General features: G+C 43.3%; 1 protein-coding gene across 2 annotated transcripts in view; it reads right to left on the minus strand.

Moving 5' to 3' along the window:
• The window catches only part of HNRNPH1 (heterogeneous nuclear ribonucleoprotein H1), a 147,187-nt gene that overhangs the window by 95,560 nt on the left and 32,346 nt on the right, over nucleotides 1–19,281 (minus strand). For both annotated transcript variants that reach the window (XM_033926942.1, XM_033926941.1), the window contains exons 5-6: nucleotides 10,506–10,644; nucleotides 9,427–9,593 (exon numbers count right to left, since the gene is read on the minus strand). In XM_033926942.1, the coding sequence (XP_033782833.1) occupies nucleotides 9,427–9,593; nucleotides 10,506–10,644 (306 nt within the window). The remainder of the gene's footprint in view (nucleotides 1–9,426; nucleotides 9,594–10,505; nucleotides 10,645–19,281) is intronic.

The raw sequence follows: 19,281 nt of genomic DNA on the forward strand, positions 1-19,281 counted from the left end.
AGGAAGGACAGAGATGGGCAAAAAGGTAGAAGAGTAGTTGTCTATGTAAAGACCAATATCCAAGTGACTGAAATGCAGGGAAAAGGAAGAAGCAATAAGGATCACTCTGAAAAGAGAAGATGGATCTTTTATCTACATGTGTGTTGTCTACGGATCTCCAGCTCAATCGCAGCAAACTGATAAAAGATCTAGTTGCAGATATACAAAAGTTGGGAAAGAAAGGGGAGTTGCTGTTGTTGGGTCACTTCAACCAGCCGGATGCAGAGTCAGAAAGAAGTAGAGTAGTCGTGGATGCTTTTCAATGGCTCTCCTCAGAAAAATGGTGACAGAACCCACGAGGAAAAAAGCAATACTGGATCTGATCCTCACAAATGGGGAGTGTGCGTCTAATGTCTGAGTGGGTGTCCACCTGGGAAGTAGCGATCATCAAATGGTTTGGTTTGATGCAACAGCTAAAGTGGAGGGAGCCACACAAACTTCAAAATGGGAAAGCATAAGAGAAGTGGAAAAACAATGGTCCAAAATGAAAGGAGAACCCCCCCACAAAAAAAAAACCAATGGCCACCAACCTTTATGTGAGGAAAATAAACAAGAGAAAAAGGAAACCAATATGGTTCTCCAAACTAGTGGCAGAGAAAATAAAGGCAAGACAGGTGGGTTTTTAAAAATATTTCAGGAATGCCAAATCAAGAGAAGTTCCAAAAGGATTAAAGGATGAAACTAAAAGAAGCCAAGAAAGATACATCTGGCAAAAATGGAGTAAGCGGACATCTTACTCACTGCTCTGAAAAGGTCATAAAGGGCATCAGCCACATAATCCACTCTCATCAATAAAAACTGTAATTACTGTCCACGATTGTGGCCGGATCATGGTGCAACTTAAGATTGACAAGCTCGGACGACAAAAGATACCACTGTGGCTGCTTTCAATCTTAAGGCCGCAGTCTCAAAGAGCCTTTTGTGCACAAAATCTAATCTGCAGTCCTGGGTATCCTTTAATATCATGCCGCCTTCACTGGGAAGGGAGGTGTGCTTTATAACCTTCACAACCAGTGAATCCACCTTTAGAGGAACAAAAAGCTGGTTAAAGGTTAATTGATAAAGGTTAGACATGGCTTTGGCCACCCAAAAGGGCACCTCTGAAACAACCCAATGATCTGTAAGCATTTTTGTAGTATATTGATGAGGGAAAGCAAAAGATCTGTGCCTTGGTGCTGCTCATAAGCGAGCACTGTATGGCAGAAGATTGAGAAAGCTCTGAAGGTTTAAACAGTGCACTATTGGGTCCTCACCAAGATCTGGAGCCTCCCTCAGATCTGGGTTTTGATCTCCCAGGGATGGAGGGGTATCCCTTGCTACAGAGGGCCCTGACTTGAAGAGTAAAGACATTAGAATGGAGCCATCATCATCTGATTTGTCATTTGACCCACATCCCGACCTGCACATGGCACTATTGTTGGGGAGCTGCGCTGTCGGAGGGAGAACCCCCAGCGCAAGCAGGGCTACAATTCCAGAGGGATCCATGTGGCCCTTTTTTAATCACGTTAATGAATTCAGGGAGAAATCTCTGCCCTGATGTCCTGCAGAAATTGATTAGTACATCTTTGAGCTTTTCCCGCCTTAACACTTATTGCTAACTATTATGTATATTACCATGTAACCCATTCTGGGCTCACTGGGGAGGATGGAATATAAAATCAAATCAATTATATAACATGGCTGCGATTTGCCGGGGATGCACAAGCGCTGCTCCCCGACTCAAATTTGGACTTTTTCCCTGCTCCTCAGACAGATTGGGCACTAATTACCCCCCCCCCCCCCCGAAGGACAAAAGGGGGCTAGGCTAATCCAGCAACTCCTGCCTCCTCCTCACGTGCCAAATGGCATGGGAACACAGATGTTCCTCAGATTACCATCCACCACAAACTGGGCATGAATCAAGTATTTTGACTTGTGGAGTCCATCCCACTCGTTTTTAAGTGTACTGAGGCAGATGGGAGGCTTTTAAATTCAAATCAGGAAATCCAAGACGGCCGCTGCACAAAAACAGCCCAGGGGAACCTGATTCTAACCCCGGAAGTAAAGAGAAATTATATTAAAGACTCCCCTGATTTGGTTTACCAGGCTGTTAAGTCTGTTACTCACTGTGCTATGCTGTGTGCTGGGAGCTGCAAGTGTAGAAGCTGCAAACAGCTTACAGGGAGAATCTCTGCTTAAAGCCTGGAATCCGGACTGCTTGTGTCTTCTGACTGCCTCTCAGGCCTAATCCACCGCCGGAGAGCTCACCCCCACCATAGACCTCACACACGCCAAACGGGGGGAGAAAGTAGTCAGCCCCAATGCTGGAAAACTACCAAAGAGCCACACAGCCTGCACTCAAACCCACTGCGGACGAACCTGGGGCAAACAGTGCTCCCAAAGTAATGGTCCCTGAGCCCTCAAACTGTTAGTGCAGGCTATCCAAGTGGGTGCAATGCAGAGCATGTGCCCCCTGGGAAGCAGACTCTAGTCTTCAGGTCTGTGGTCTCCTGCAGCCAGAGCTGTCGCACTAAGGGGATCCTCTGCAACACCAAAAGCCTCGCAAAAGAACTGAGTGAAAGAGGCTCATATTTAAAGACAATAAACATGAGCAGAAAAGACAAGCTCTTACTGTATCACTTGTAAGAAGACAACTGAGGAGTTGAACAGCTCAGGTAGAGAATGACACTGTGAAAAAATTCATCACCGTTCCCATCCCGGTGGATAATCGCAGGAAACCATCTCCATGTCATTCTTTGAGAAAGAAGAATCAGAGTATGAATGGGTACAACCACTGACCCTCAAGCTTTGCATTGAAGAATGCTGGTGTAGAAGGACTGAGGTTGAGATAGACACTAAAGAATGACACGGGATTGTTTCCCGTGGTTATCCGCGGGGACGGTGATGAATTTTGTTACTGTGTCATTCTCTAGCCGAGGTAAGAGAAGAGGAGCAAAAAAGTGTGCAAATAAAGCTCAATACAAAAGTTCTCGTGAGAAGGGATTGACTACCCAAAGGTTCAGGAATGGAATATCCGTTGTACTAGAAGTAATATTACAATATCATGATAGGACAGAATCACCCATACTAGTTAGCACACCACAGAATTTAGGACTACAGGGGAATGGAGAGGGGAGTGAAGGCAAAGGGTGGTGTTTGAGGATAAAGCACAGTTACTTACCGTAAAGGTGTTATCCAGGGACAGCAGGCAGATATTCTCACACATGGGTGAAGCCCTGGTACGGACACTTGAAAAGCGAATTGTAACTTTAAGTTTAGAAAGTTCGCGATTAGCTCGTACCATACATGCGCGAGTGCCTTCCCACCCGGAGGCGCGCGGTCCCCTCACTTAAGATAAGCCAGCTATTCCCTCAGTTAAGATAAGCCAGCTAAGAAGCCAACTAGGGGAAGTGGGAGGGATGTGAGAATATCTGCCTGCTGTCCCTGGATAACACCTGTTACGGTAAGTAACTGCTTTATCCCAGGACAAGCAGGCAGCATATTCTCACACATGGATGACCTCCAAGCTAACTAAAAAGGGATGGGGGTGAGAGTTGGCCTTTAAGAAAATAAATGTTGTAATACATTGGCCAAAGTGCCCATCCCGTCTGGAAAAAATTTCCAGACAGTAATGTGAAGTGAAGGTATGAACTGAGGACCAGGTGGCAGCTTTGCAGATTTCTTCAATAGGAATAGTTCTGAGGAAAACAACAGAAGCTGCCATAGCATGGACTTTGTGAGCAGTGACACGACTCTCCAGAGACAGTCCAGTCTGAGTATAGCAGAATGAGAAGCCAACAAGTTGGAAATTTTCCTTTTGGTTACAGGATGATCCAACTTGTTATGATCAAATGAGATGAACAGTGGGGAGATGTTCTATGAGGCTTTGGCCTATCAATGTAGTAGGCCAAAGCACATTTACAGTCCAAAGTGTGCAGCGCAATTTCTCCTGGATAAGAATGAGGCTTAGGGGAAAAAACTGGAAGAACAATGGACTGATTGAGATGAAAATCTGTAACTACTTTTGGGAGAAATTTAGAATGCGTGCGTATAACCACTTTATCATGATGAAAAACTGTGAAAGGTGGATCTGCGACCAATGCCTGTAGCTCACTGACTCTTCTGGCATAAGTGAGCGAGATGAGAAAAACAACTTTCCAGGTGAGAAATTTGAGATGAGCTGTTGCCATTGGTTCAATTGGTGGCTTCATCAACCTGGAAAGAATCACATTAAGGTACCAGACAACAGGTGGACGCTCAAGAGGCGGATTAACATTGAAAAGTCCTTTCATGAATCTGGAGACCAATGGATGAGCAGTGAGAGGCTTCCCCTAGACTGGTATGTGAAAAGCCGTAATAACACTGAGATGGACTGATAGATGTAGATTTAAGACCAGAGTCAGAGAGATGGAGAAGATAATCCAGCACCAATTCTAATGACACGGAAGCTGGATCATGATGATGACGACGGAGATATCAGGAAGAAAACCAAGTCCACTTTTGTTGATAACACTGTTGAGTGGCCGGTTTCCTGGAAACATCAATAATAGTGCGGAGAGGCTGAGAGAGATGCAATGATATCAGCCCGAGAGCTACTATGCTGTCAGGTGTAACAATTGCAGATTGGGATGAAGAGCTCCTTGATTCTGTGTAAGTAGAGTAGGAAATATTGGAAGAGGTATGGGCTCCCAGGTACTGAGTTGAAGTAGAAGGGAGTACCAATGTTTTCTGGGCCACCGAGGAGCTATGAGTATTGTGGTGGCTGACTCCTGCTTGAGTTTGAAAAGGAGTTTTCAGGATGAGAGGAGTGGGAGGGAAAGCATAGAGGAACAGGTGCATCCAAATCCAGAAGAAACACATCTGCCTCCAAGCGGTGAGGAGAGTAAAGCCTGGAGCAGAAGCGAGGCAATTTGTGGTTGTGGGGAGCTGCAATTAAGTACACCTGAGGAGTGCCCCACTGTGCAATGATTGACTGAAGAGTTGTTGAACTGAGTGTCCATTCGTGAGGCTGGAGAATCCTGCTGAGGTTGTCTGCCAAGGAATTCTGTTCACCCTGTATGTAGACTGCTCTCAGAAAAAGGCTGCGGGTGATCGCCCAAAGCCAAATTTTTTGAGATTCTTGACAAAGGGGAAGAGAGCCCGTGCCTCCTTGCTTTTTGATGTTGTACATCACTACTTGATTGTTCATGCGAAGGAGGAGAATTTGGTCAGTCAGATGTTGAAAAGCATTTAGTGCATAATATATCGCTCTGAGCTCCAATTGATGTGAAATTTGCATTCTTTGGAACTCCAATAACCCTGCCTCTGAAGGCCGCTCATGTGCGCTCCCCAGGCATAGGTAGACGCATCCATCGTGAGTACCTGGTGATGTGGAGGAAGATGGAAAAGAAGACCTCTGGATACACTGGAGGTGGTCATTCACCAATGGAGCGACTGCAGAAGAGATGAAGTTACAGATATGCTGTGAGAGCGGATCTGTCGCCCAACACCAGTGAGAAGCTAGGGCCCAATGAGGAGTGAGAAGATGAAATCTGGACAGCGGGGTGAAATGAACCGTGGAGGTCATGTGGCCTAGGAGAACCATCATGCGTCTCGCAGAGAGTATTTGTAGCTGAAACGTCTGTTGACAGAGATGAAGCAAGGCACGCCCTCATGAGAGTAGTATCCAGAATAGCCCTGATAAACTGAAGACGTTGAGTTGGTTGGAGGTTGGACTTTGGGAAACTGATTTCGAAGCCCAAGATTTGAAGGAAAGAAATGGTGCGAGTCGTAGCCAGGGTCACTTCCTGAGACGATGAAACCTTGATCAACCAGTCATCCAGATAAGGAAACACCTGAAGACCCTGGGATTGGAGGGCTGCTGCCACTACAATTAAGCACTTTGTGAAGACTCTGGGAGAAGGTGCCAGGCCAAACGGAAGAACTTTATACTGGTAGTGATGACGACTGAATTGAAAGCAAAGGAATCTTCTGGAAGTTGGATGAATTGGTATATGCATATCGGCTTCCTTGAGGTCCAGAGAGCATAGCCATTCGTTCTGAGCCAATAGGGGGATAAAGGAGGGTGAGAGAGAGCATTCAAAACTTCTCTTTGACAAGATATTTGTTGAGAGCTCGGAGATCCAGGATGGGTCGTAGTCCTCCTGTCTTTTTGGAAACCAAGAACTATCAGGAGTAAAATCCTTGGTCATGTTGAGAGAGAGGAACTTCCTCGATGGCATTGAGAAGGAGGGATTGAACCTCCTGGAGTAGAAGAGAGGACTGTGTCGGATTTATAGCAGAGACTTTGGGAGGATGAAATGAAGAGTATACCCTTGATGTAATGAGCTCCCAGTGATTGATGTAAATCTGAAGAAGTCTCCCTATGGGCCGAGGCAGAGAAAGTAGCAGAAGAATGCTGGCTATGCTCTGAAGGAGCACATCAAAAAGGCTGTGCAGGTTTTTGAGGAGCAGCCGGTTGTTGACGTGGCTGTTGTCGCTGTCTACGAGGCTGGGGAGGTGCCTGAGAAGTAGGCTTGGCAGTTTATTTGCACTGTTAAGAAGAAGTAGGCTTAAAGGACCGAGCAGGTGGAGGCTTCTTTTTGGGCTTAACAGCACATCCCATCTGGTTTCATGAGTGGACAACTTTTGGGTGGCAGTATCGGACGGCCACCAGGATGATCTCGGGGCTCAAGGGTCTCTCGTACGAAGAGAGACTGAACAAATTGCAGCTCTACACTCGAGGAACGTAGGGAGAGGGGAGACATGATCGAAACATTTAAGTACCTCACGGGACGTGTCGAAGTGGAAGATGATATTTTCTTTCTCAAGGGACCTTCGGCCACAAGAGGGCACCCGCTCAAACTCAGGGGCGGAAAATTTCATGGCGACACCAGAAAGTATTTCTTCACAGAGAGATTTCTTCACAGAAAGTATTTCTTCACAGAGGTTGATCATTGGAACAAGCTTCCAGTGCAGGTGATCGAGGCAGACAGCATGCCAGACTTTAAGAATAAATGGGATACCCATGTGGGATCCCTACGAGGGTCAAGATAAGGAAATTGGGTCATTAGGGCATAGACAGGGGGTGGGTAAGCAGAGTGGGCAGACTTGATGGGCTGTAGCCCTTTTCTGCCGTCATCTTCTATGTTTCTATCAGTGGAGGCTCCAAAGAGTTCATCACCAAGGCACGGAGCGTTGGCCAGACGGTCTTGGTGGTTAACATCAAGGTCTGAAACACGTAACCATGCCAGACATCTCATCACCACCAACATAGCTGCTGCTCGAGATGAGAGTTTGAAAGTGTCAAACAGATCTCAACATGTACTTTCGAAGTTGCAGAGAGGTAGAGACCAGAGATTGAAAGTTGTTGGCTTTATGTGAAGGCACATATTGCTGAAATGATGAAATTTGTTTAAGAAGATACTTCATGTAACAGGAAAAGAAAAAGGTATAATTGGATGCTCTGTTTGCCAACATTGCGTTTTGGTACAGACGCCTGCCAAATTTGTCCATTGTCCTTCCCTCTCTACCAGGAGGAATGGATGCATACACACTTGCTCCAGAGGATTCAACCACGAGAGACTCATGGGGCAATTGAGGCTTATCAAAGCCAGGCAAGGGTACCAATTATAAAGAGATTCCAAACGTTTAGGAGCCACTGGCATAGAGAGAGAGGAATCTTAAGGTTTTTATAGAAAGTTTCCCTCAGAATGGCATGGAGAGGAAGCTTCAACATTTCCTTAGGAGGAAGATCATAATCAAGTGTTTCCAAATACTCTGCTGTATTTGGAATCAGCCTTCAAAGAAACATCCAGATCATGTGCCATCTATCTCAAAAATCTGGAAAAAAGAAAGCTTTTCTGAAGGAGAAGAGGCTCTGGTAGGTGAATGTCAAGGTGACCCTGAAGCAGAAGAGTCCTCATCAGTAGTAAATGGCATTTCAGGCTCAGTATCCCCTAATAAATCTGAATTTCTGAAAAGAGAATGATGGGATCAGTGTCCATGGCTCGGTGTCAAGGTCTCCAAATGTATAGATTTACGGGAGGCTTTGCCTGACCGTGCTGGAGTAGCCTCTCAAGATGTAGTCGAGGAGGATCGGTGCCGAAGTGCAATGCTCAAGTCCTGCGTCGAGGATGTCCGCACCGATGGAGTAGCAGAGAGGAGTGGTCGGTGCCATGAGCAACTCAGACCGGATCAGCTCCTGGAGAGTCGGTACCGTGCTTGTCAAGAGATGAGCCGGCGCCAAGAGTGTAAAGTCCTCTCCTAACTCCTCCTGAAGCAGGTTATCAATTTTCTGCTTAAGGGAGAGTGCCGGTACCAATGGCTAGTCAAAACGGTCCAGGAATGATGAGGCCGAAGAGGAGGCACTCACTGATATCAGAGCTGTGCGTTTCCGGGACTTACGTGAGGTTGGCAGGAATTGACTCACTGCAGCTTGGACCTGAGTCCCGGAAGGGGTAGTGGAAGGCTTCTTAGCCAGTTTACCTAGAGACATGGTGAATTGCGATACCGGAGTCAAAGTTGGTGGATTCACCCTCGGTGTTGTCTTGGTCGGTGTCGGAGATGAAATGGGCTCCGCTTCCATTGCGGCGCTGAAGAGCTGTTTTTGTTGAAGAAACTGATTCTTGAGAGTGTGCTTCTGAAGGGAAGAACAGTGGGAGAAGGAGTCGGGACGGTGCTTGGGTCCCAGCCACTGCAAGCACCAGCGGTGACGGTCGGTGACAGAGATGGCTCGAGCACAGCGACCACACTTTTTGAAACCCGTCGGTGGGTGGGACATGTACTGGTAGACCACCGCAGAGAAATAGAATTTGATGGCGAGAAGAGTCCATAAGCAAATGGGAAAAAAAAGGGTGGGTTAAAAAAATTAGAGAGAGATAGATATAGATAGATAAAAAGCGAAAAAAGAAAGAACTGTGACAAAAAAAAGTCACAATCTGCGCGAGTGAGAAGGCAAGTGAGAGAAAAAAATTCAACATGTGTTGAAAAACGCGTCTTTCTAGCTCCGCAAAAACTAGAAAACTGAGGGGACCACACACCTCCGTCGGGCGGGAAGGTACTCGTGCATGTGCGGTGCAGGCTAATTGAGAACTTTCTAAACTTAACGTTGCAATTCACCTATGTGTGAGAATATGCTGCCTGCTTGTCCTGGGATAATACAGGGACTAGCAAGGGAAACAGGTGCTGGCAGCAAATAGCAACAAAACCACCACCCACATCGTACCAGAAAAGCCTGCTCAAACAGCCAGGTCTTGATTGCCAATCTCACTCATCCTGCCATAAAACACTCTCAAAAATAGACTGGGTGAATAGGGAGGAAGGGGGGAAAAAAAAAAGCAGCTTATACCTCCCACTTGTTCAGAAATCATTTCATGTTAGTATTCAGCACATGAAATCAAATTACTCAGAATTGAAACATTTACATACCTCCACCATAACTTCGTCTCATCCTATCAAAGCCTCTACCCATGTTATAGCCTCTTCCAACCCCTGGCCTATCATAAGGCCCAGGCCGCTGCATGGCCATGAGTTTCCGAGGAGGATCATAGTGCGTGCGCACTTCCGCTCTACTGCTCTTGAAAATTTCGATGTACCTAGAACATTGTTCATGCAGGGGGGGAAAAAAAAAATCAATCCCGTATTCAGAACTTAACATATTCATTATTTTGTTTATGCAGATGAATTTAGTTAGGTTTAGTTTTAGCCATAAAAGTCAAAACACAAAATTTAAAAACAATACGGAGAGTAAATTTTTAAAAGGATATTTCATTACTTCAAAATTAGTTTGCAGATATTCCCAGTGGCTCCTTCATACTATGCAGTATCCCAGCCTTAAGGGTGGGGGAGCAAACTCTCCAGCTCTTCAAACACAAACTGGTCAACAAGTCAGCAAAATGGGGAGGGAGCCAAGTCCACTCAACTCAATTTAAATCATGCCAAGGTGGCAATCTTTGTAAAGCAATAGGCACATGGGTTAAAAGTTAGCCTTCACTAAGATTTCAGCCCATGATAATGCCATTTTCAGCTCTGCACATGTGCCACCATAAAACTAAGTCAGAATGCAGCATAGGCAAGTGCAAGCTTCAATAAAAAAATTAGTCACAAATTGAAATAAAACCTATTTGTGACAATATGTTGAAAGTGATGCCTGTTTTTGTACTGCAGTTCTTAAAATCAGAAGTGTTGCATTTTCAGTTCATTAAACAATTTTAGAAATGATCACATTTTCTTATGGCAATGTGAGGTAACAGTGTGTTTAAAAATGTATAAAAATTTTGAAGCAACACTATGATTTATGTACAACTAATCCATTACAAATTCATTTGTGTGTAACTCAATGTGATGAACATGGCAAAATGCACTGTGTAAAGAGTTGGCTTTGTTGAAGTATATAAAAGCCTTACTAAAACAGCATAACATGTGAAAAAGATATATTGTGTAAGGACATGATTTTAGTTGCATACCATAAGAAAAGCGATTTTTACCAACCAACCATCCATCCCCACCTGTGCCCTATTCTTTCCTTGTGTTTCTTTAGAGCCTTTTCAGCTATTTCCTGTGAAGCAAACTGCACGAAGGCCTCCCCCGTACTCCTCCCCTGGAAGTCCACCGGCAATGTTATCCCATTTGGCACGATTTCCAACCCTTCAACCCAAGGACAAATAACCCCAGTAGGGGGCAATATTAACATCACAAGCCCAGTCATGATTCTCTCTTATTGCTTTAAAAAAGAAAGACACATTTACATTTCCAACTGCATGGTAAGTTTGTATTCTTAAAATTACTACAAGTTTCATAAATGACATGAGTCCATACAGACAGTTCAACACACCCTGCTAAGGAACTGGAATACAAGTTAATTGATCAGCTATTAACACAGGGCATTCTAAAAATGAACAGAAATTTCATATACTGAACCTTTAATTGGGGGAGGGGGGGCAAGGAGCCTTACAAAACCAAAAAGGAATCAAGTTCCTAGAGACTTGAAATTCTTTAGCATTTGCTTCTCTTATACATTCATACTAAGCAACCTATTTCATAATACAAAAAAGGTTAAAAAAAAATTTTTTTTTGAAGTCTAATGCAATTTCTACAATAAAAATCAAGTTGGCTGATGTAAGAAGCTCAAAAAAATTTATAAAATAATAGCTCAATATCATGAGAACTGTTTCTCAGAGTACTGGATCATTTGTGATTTTCTAATAAATGTCTGTCTGAATTGTACTATATTTCAATTTTGCAGGGAGGAGGAGGAGGGCCACAACCAGGTAGGGTTTTTTTCTTTTTTTACACAAGCAAATAACTAAAATTGCTAATGAGCCAGTTTGTCAAACTGAAAATGATGCAATTTTCAATAAATTTTCACAAATTGTTCTCATGCAAACATACAACATGAAAAAACTGTTTGTTGTTTGTACTGTTCACAGCTTAGTACATCAGCCTAAAGGATCCAAGATATCCATGGTACAAAAAGTTTATAAATGTTGACAGCTATGTAATGTTTACAAATGTAACTTTAAACAGAGCAAAAAAATGGAGGAACTGGAACCAAAATCCACAGTCAATCAAAACAAAATAAAATTTCCAGTTTAAATACACACTGGTGAAACATGCTCAATACCTTCACCCCTCAGCCTTCCCTAATGGCTAAGGAGGGAGGAGGCGCACCATGGCTTTTGCTAATTAGCCTGATCGTCCCTTCCTCCAGATCTCTCCCTCCGCACTGATTCTGAGAGCCCCCACGATATGACACTGGATGGCAAATAGCTGGGGATGGGGGTTAAAAAATGTGTGCAAATGTCTGCAGTGCATCTGACCTCGCAGATCTGAACTGCACAATGCACATCCTTAAAAATCTGAGGACCACACCACTTTTAATCTCTGGCTCTGACAGACCTCTATGACATTTTAGTCACTGACGGATCCTAATGCTTTTCCCACCTTATGCTGAGACTAAAAGTGGCACAGACCTCAGGGCAAAAGTTTTGCCGCTAGTCTCACCATAGGGAGGGAAAAGCATTAGGATCCGTCAGAGCTAAAATGTTATAGAGGTCTATCAAAGCCAGAAACTACAAGTGGCACGGACCTCAGATTTTTAAGGACGTGCGGTTTTAGATCCACGAGGTCCGTAAGGTCCGCGTTTTACCCCTTCCCCATAAGAAATAATGGAGGTGTACTCATAGTTCTGCAGTGTCTTGCCTGTCTGCATTTTTAACAGAAGGTGAAAGGAGAAAGGATTTTCTGCCTCAGAAACTTCTCCAAATGACCAGAGCTGAAGCTCTTCGGACTGCAGGTCGGCCAGACACCAACTATGAGCTCTGTCCCCACGAATCCTCACCATGCGGTCAGGGAAAAGGCAGCGTGCGCCTTGAAACCTGGATGGGTTTTCCGCCAAACGCATGCAGCCTGCACTTGAAACGCGTGACAAGGTCAGCAGGCCTGCAAAATCCCAGGGGAATGGACCCAGAGTTTAGGAAAGGTGGCACACAACAGACTGGCTCCACAGATCTACCAGAGTTTCTCTGTGAAGCAGCAGTCTGGCACTGTGGGACTGCATCCTTTCCTCCGATAGAGGACCACCAGAAAGTAGTCTCAAAGCATTAAAGCCACTTAAAAAGCAAATAAAAAGAAGAAAAAGAAGCAGAGCAACTGCAAAAGAATTCAACACGGACTGCTTGCAGAAATTGGAACTGGATATGTTTGCTAGTTATCAGGCTAAGGGGGTGGAGCATGTGCTCAGAAAAGTGTTGGATATTTGCAACTCTTGGATTGCGGTTTGGGATTGAACACCTAGCATATGGAATTCAGAAAGGATGTAACAGAAAGCCCAATATAAGGCATGAATTTTGGGCTATTTCTTCTCACATTTTAGACTGCTTGCTCTATGACACCAGAAAGAATATCATATACAGCAGTGGTTCTTAAACCTGTCCTTGGGACTCCCGGCCAGTTGGATTTTCAAGATATCCCAAAGGAATGTGCATGAGGCAGATTAGCATATAATAGAGGTAATAGGCATGTAAATCTGTCTCATGCACATTCATTAGGGATATCTTGAAAACCCAGGACAGGTTTAAGAACCACTGATATACAGCACAGCATTCTGCGATTCTGTGCAGGAAAGATAAATTTTAAGAAAATGTTAAAAAAACGCAGCTTTTTGTCAATGCCTTCTTATGCTAATATTTCAGTAGTTTCTTCAGTTTCAAGATATAGTGTTAAGAATATTTCTACCTTGAATGCAGTATTCAATGCTTCTCTGCATTGTATTCATTGAAATTATGATTTGATAATGCCTGTATCGATATTATGTTTTGTTACTGTATTATTTTTCTCCAGGGGGGGGAGGGAGATGGAAAATTTATGTTTGTATTATATCATATGTTTAGTGACTAGGGTGATCAGGACAATATGTACGCAGTTAATGTGTAAACTACATAGTTTTATGCAGTATATCAATAGTTAAATAAATTCAATGTTAGCAAGGTATGATGAAAAGCAACACAGTTCCTTGCTTTTTCTGGAGTCTTTGAATACCCATCTGAAAAGCTTAGAAAAAAAGACAGAATAAGCATGGTATTTTACAAGGAACAAAACATCAATGCTAAATAAAAAGATTATGTATTTACGCTGGTAAACTCTTTTCCAGTAGAAAGGTGAGACATTAAAGACATATTGGTAGTATCCCCATGGTCGCATGCCATCTGCAGAAAGAATCCACTCTGGATTTTTTTCTTTGTGCCCCTGCTGTACTTCACTGGGTTCCTTAGCTCCACCCAAGCACTAAGAGCCACCAAATAAACATAAGTAGAGACACTCATGGCAATCAAGGACATTAACAATCATTCTGCTCAATAAGTAACAGTAGAACATCAACTGCAATCACCCAACAAAGGCCTCAAGGGAAATCAGAAACAACTCCCACAAAAAATGTAACATATATACAGAATTCTTCCTAGTCCCCAAAGGCTGACAAGCATTCAAGAAACAACTTGGAAAAACAAGACAGTAAGCAGGTGCAAGTCTAGAATATCTCACCTATCTACTGGAAAAGAACTTACCAGGGTAAATACATAATCTTTTTCCACTGCAATAGGTGAGACACTCTAGACAGATGGGACGTACAAAAGCAGTCCTCAAAAAGCTAGGGCGGGCTTGCTGCACTGGTCCTTAAGACCAAGGACTCAAAGGCAGAGTCCTGTCTTGCCGCCACATCCACTCGTAAAGATCAGACTCCACAGGTAACCCTTGAGGGAAGGAATGATTGTCTAGTGCCTAACCCTCAGTAAGCCTGATTCTAAGAGAGGTTGTAGAGGCTCAGCATTAAAGATAGTTTTCACAGGAACTTGTGAACTGCCTAAATAATTTGCTTGAGGAGAGAGCTGTTGATTAAAAGGCTTCTTTGGATCTTTTTAGGACCCTTTTGAGACACTGAGGAGTATTAAGTGGGAGAGAGGCCTGGAAAACTCTTAAAAGTGTGCTATATTTTATGGGGATATGAATCCTCTCACCATAACTGAAAAATGCTCCTTGAGGAGAGACCTCTAGCTGGTTTCAGCTTCTTAGATTGAGACTGAACTCTGGGAATTTTCTTAAGAGATCAGACTCCACAGACGACACTTGAGGTTAATTCCCACCCACACCAAGGTGGAGCCTTTTTGGCTCTTCAGCTTTGGTAGGATTTTTCTGTTCTTTTTTTGACATCATCGGCATCACGGAGACATGGTGGACTGAGGAAAACATCTGGGACCCTATGATACCGGGATATATACCGCAGAGACAGAGTGGCTCAAAAAGGTGGGGGCATTGCCATAAATGTCAAAGAGGGAATTGAATCTACTGGAGAGAACACACCACAACTGACGGATAAGTTAGTCTCTCTATGGGTCAAAATTCCAGGAATAAATGGCCTGGAAACGAAGATCAGCATCTACTACTGACCCCCAGGGCAGTCCGAAGAAACTGATGGAGAAATGACGGATGAGATTAAATGCAACAGCAAGGGAGGCAACACAATTATCATGGGTGACTTCAACTATCTGGGAATAGACTGGAACCTAGGCACCTCTGGCTGCGTTAGAGAGACCAGTTCTTGGATGCTATAGGCAATTACTTCCTTGAACAACTTGTCAAAGAAAATACTAGAGGAAATGCAATTCTGGACTTAATTCTAAAGAGCCTGTGAGGACCGGCACAAGATGTAGAAGTAGAAGGGACGCTGGGAAACAGCGATCACAATATGATCAGCTTCGATCTGGATGCAGGGACGAAACATCGTTCCAAAACAGCCACGGCACTGAACTTCCAAAAAGGGAATTACGAAAGGGATGAGACTCATGGTAAGGAAGATTAATAAGAGGATAAGCACTGTAAAAACGCTAGAGCAAGCTTGGTCCCTTTTTAAGGACACAGTCACCGAGACGCAAAATCTATATACACCGCGTATCAACAAGGGATCAAAGAGGAAAAAGAACAAAGAACTGGCATGGCTCACTGTAGAGGTGAAAGAGCGATCAAAGACAAGAAAACTTTGTTTAAGGAATGGAAAAGGTCAAAAACTGGAAGCAGCAGAAACAACATCAATGCAGGAGCCATAAGGCGGTAAAAGGGGCCAAAAGAGACTACAAGGAAAAAATAGCCAAGGAGGTGAAGAACTTCAAGCCATTCTTTCGATATATTAAGGGGAAACGACCTGCAAAAGAAGCGGTGGGACCGTTGGATGACCATGGAATAAAGGGAGTACTAAAGGAGGACAAAGCAATCGCCGACAAACTGAACACATTTTTTGCGTCCATATTTACCGAAGATTTACACAGCATACTGGAACTCATCAGGCTATATGCTGGAAACGAAGACGGAAAGCTGACAGGATTGACGGTCAGTCTAGAGGAGGTGTGTAGGCAGATTGATAGGCTTAAGAACGATAAATCCCCGGGACCGGATGGCATCCATCCGAGGGTCATCAAGGAACTGAAAGAGACCATAGCTGAACTGCTTCAACTAATAGCCAATCTGTCGAACAAATTGGGAAAGATTCCGGAAGACTGGAAGGTAGCAAATGTTACGCCGATCTTCAAGAAGGGTTCGAGGGGAGGTCCGGGAAACTACAGACCGGTGAGACTGACCTCGGTACCAAGAAAGATGGCAGCGGCAATTCTTATGTTCTTAAGTACTATCACAGTATGGCTGTAAAACATTGTATCACCAAAGCTGCTGTTCAGGTTACAGCTTCTGTCTCTGTGCAGACAGAAAATGTTACCTTGGTTTCATGTGCAAGCTGTCTTCATCTTGAATGCCTCACCAATTTGCTTGACTTCTTTGAAGGTGTGAATAAACATGTGGACAGAGGTGAGCAGGTTGATATTGTGTATCTAGATTTTCAGAAAGCTCTTGATAAAAGTTCCTCACGAGAGGCTCCTGAGAAAATTAGAGTCATGGGATAGGTGGCAAAGTTCAGTTGTGGATTAGGAATTGGTTATTGGATAGAAAACAGAGGGTAGGGTTAAATGCACATTTTTCTCAATGGAGAAGAGTAAACAGTGGAGTGCCGTAGGGTTCTGTACTAGAACCGGTGCTATTTAACTTATTTATAAATGGTCTGGAAATTGGAACGACGAGTGAGGTGATTAAATTTGCAGATGACACTAAACTGTTCAAAGCTGTTAAAACGCATGCGGATTGTGAAAAATTGCAGGCGGACCTTAGGAAATTGGAAGACTGGGCGTCCAAATGGCATATGAAATTTAATGTGGACAAATGCAAAGTGATGCACATTGAGAAGAATAACCTGAATCACAGTTACCGGATGCTAGGATCCACCTTGGGCATTAGCACCCAATAAAAGGATCTGGGTATTATCGTAGACAATACGATGAAACCTTCCGCCCAATGTGTGGCGGCGGCCATAAAAGCAAACAGGATGCTAGGAATTATTAAAAAAGGGATGGTTTACAAGACTAAGAATGTTATAATGCCCTTGTAGCACTCCATGGTGCGACCTCATCTGGTGTACTGCATTCAATTCTGGTCTCCTTATCTCAAGAGAGATATAGTGGCGCTACAAAAGGTTCAAAGAAGAGCGACGAAGATGATAAAGGGGACGGAACTCCTCTCATATGAGGAAAGATTAAAATGGTTAGGGCTCTTCAGCTTGGAAGAGACAACTAAGGGGAGATATGATTGAAGTCTACAAAATCCTGAGTGGAGTAGAACGGGTACAAGTGGATCGATTTTTCACTGTCCAAAATTACAAAGACGAGGGGACACTTGTTACAGGGAAATAGTTTTAAAACCAATAGGAGGAAATTGTTTTTCACTCAGAGAATAGTTAAGTTCTGGAACAAAGCCAGAGGTTATGGTAAGCGTGGATAGTGCAGCTAGTTTTAAGAAAAGTTTGGACAAGTTCCTAGAGGAAAAAAGTGCATAGTCTGTTACTGAGAAAGACATGGAGGAAGCCACTCCTTGTTCTGGATCAGTAGCATGGAATATTGCTACTCCTTGGGTTTTGGCCAGGTACTAGTGACCTGGATTGGCCACCGTGAGAACGGGCTACTGGGCCTGATGGACCATTGGTCTGACCCAGTAAGGCTATTCTTATAAGACCTGGTAAAGCCGCAGACTTAAACGCAGAACAGTGGGATCATCCCCAGGTTCCAAAACCCAGAGGGATCTGCAGCACCAGCATAGTCCCTGATCTCTTGTTCTGGGAAGCGCTGCGCCTGTGAATAAGGGGTCAGCAAGCTGGTCGTCATCATCAACAGGATTAGGCAGTGAAAGAATAGTGCTGAGATGAGGACATGTCCATAGAAGCTAAACCATTAAAAGAGGCATCTGAGGCAGAGCAGGACTGAGCAGGGGAAGAACGCCAGCTTTGAAACATTCCACAAATGTTTCATAAATTAAGAGAAAGACTCCAGGTCCTGGGGCTTAAGAGTCACCTTTTATGAATGGTTAAATTCTATAAAATGTTCTACAATCTGTGCATTTAATTTTTTCCTGTTCAAATTGGATTGAGCATTCTAATTTTGAATTGTCTAGTAGACATTCCTATGTACCATTTTTCACAGGGGCAGGTAATCACATACACTATGTGGTCTAATTTGCAGTTCAAAAAATGATGGATCTCATAAGTCTCTCAGAGTTCTCTCCTAGAACCACTGTCCTGTTTTCTGAGAAAGGAAGTAGTTAAAGCACATTCGTATATCAGAGACTCAACTGATATAATTAATAAACTAGATGACATTTCATCCACTGACTTTCCATTCACACTGGTAACTTCTGATGCTTGTTCATTGTACACATCAGTTCCTCAGGAAGAATCCTTGTCTGTTATTGAAAAAATTCTAACAGCAAGACAAAGACCTCATGACATACCAACTGAATTTTTGATGATTATGGTCCGTTTAGTAATGAAAGAAAATTTCTTCTTGTATGATGGAGTGCTTTATAAACAAAAATCAGGAGTAGTAATGAGGGCTACATTTGCTCCCTCGGTAGCAAACCACTCCATGGCATTTTTTGAAGAGACTTGGATTTACCATTCACCTTTTGGAGACTGTATTTTCAGGTGGTTCCGTGGAAAGGTGATGAAGATGATCTAAAACAGTTTTTCATCTGGTTGAATTCCTGTTATGATTGCATCAAGTTCACCATGAACCATTCCAAAGAAAAAAAGTGGTATAAATTAATATCTGGATTTGTAAATAAAAATCCAAAAAATGGTCTTAGAGACATTTGGAGCATTGAGATAAAGCACCAAATTACTGCATCTCAATGGCCACGACTTTGGTCTTGGAGGTTAAAATGTACGGTGTCAGCATCTATGAGACAAACACGGTTTTTTCTTTTACATAGAGCTTTTTGGACCCCTGTTCGTTTACAAAAGATAGATAGTTCTAGGTCTAATAGATGCTGGCACTGTCATGTTGAAGTCGGGACATTAGATCACCTTTTATTCTATTGTCCATTCATCTTATCATTCTGGAAATCAATTTGACCTCAAATCAATAGGATGTTGGAAAATCCAGTAGCCTTGACATATGATACTATTTTATTTGGCACAACTATGAGAGCAAGAAGTCAAATTTCGGCAAGCAACAACAAACTTCTGTTTATTTTAACTGGAATAGCAATGCAGCAAATAACATACAATTGGAAAAAACATGATATGTTAAACTACAATTTTTGGTGGAATTCTGTATGCCATATATGCAAAATGGAACTCACCATTGCAACACAAAAAGGCTATGTGAGTAAATTTCAAAAAGTCTGGGGACCGTTAAC

This window comes from Geotrypetes seraphini, chromosome 18 (assembly GCF_902459505.1).
Source record: "Geotrypetes seraphini chromosome 18, aGeoSer1.1, whole genome shotgun sequence".
In the NCBI taxonomy this organism is placed as follows: domain Eukaryota; kingdom Metazoa; phylum Chordata; class Amphibia; order Gymnophiona; family Dermophiidae; genus Geotrypetes; species Geotrypetes seraphini.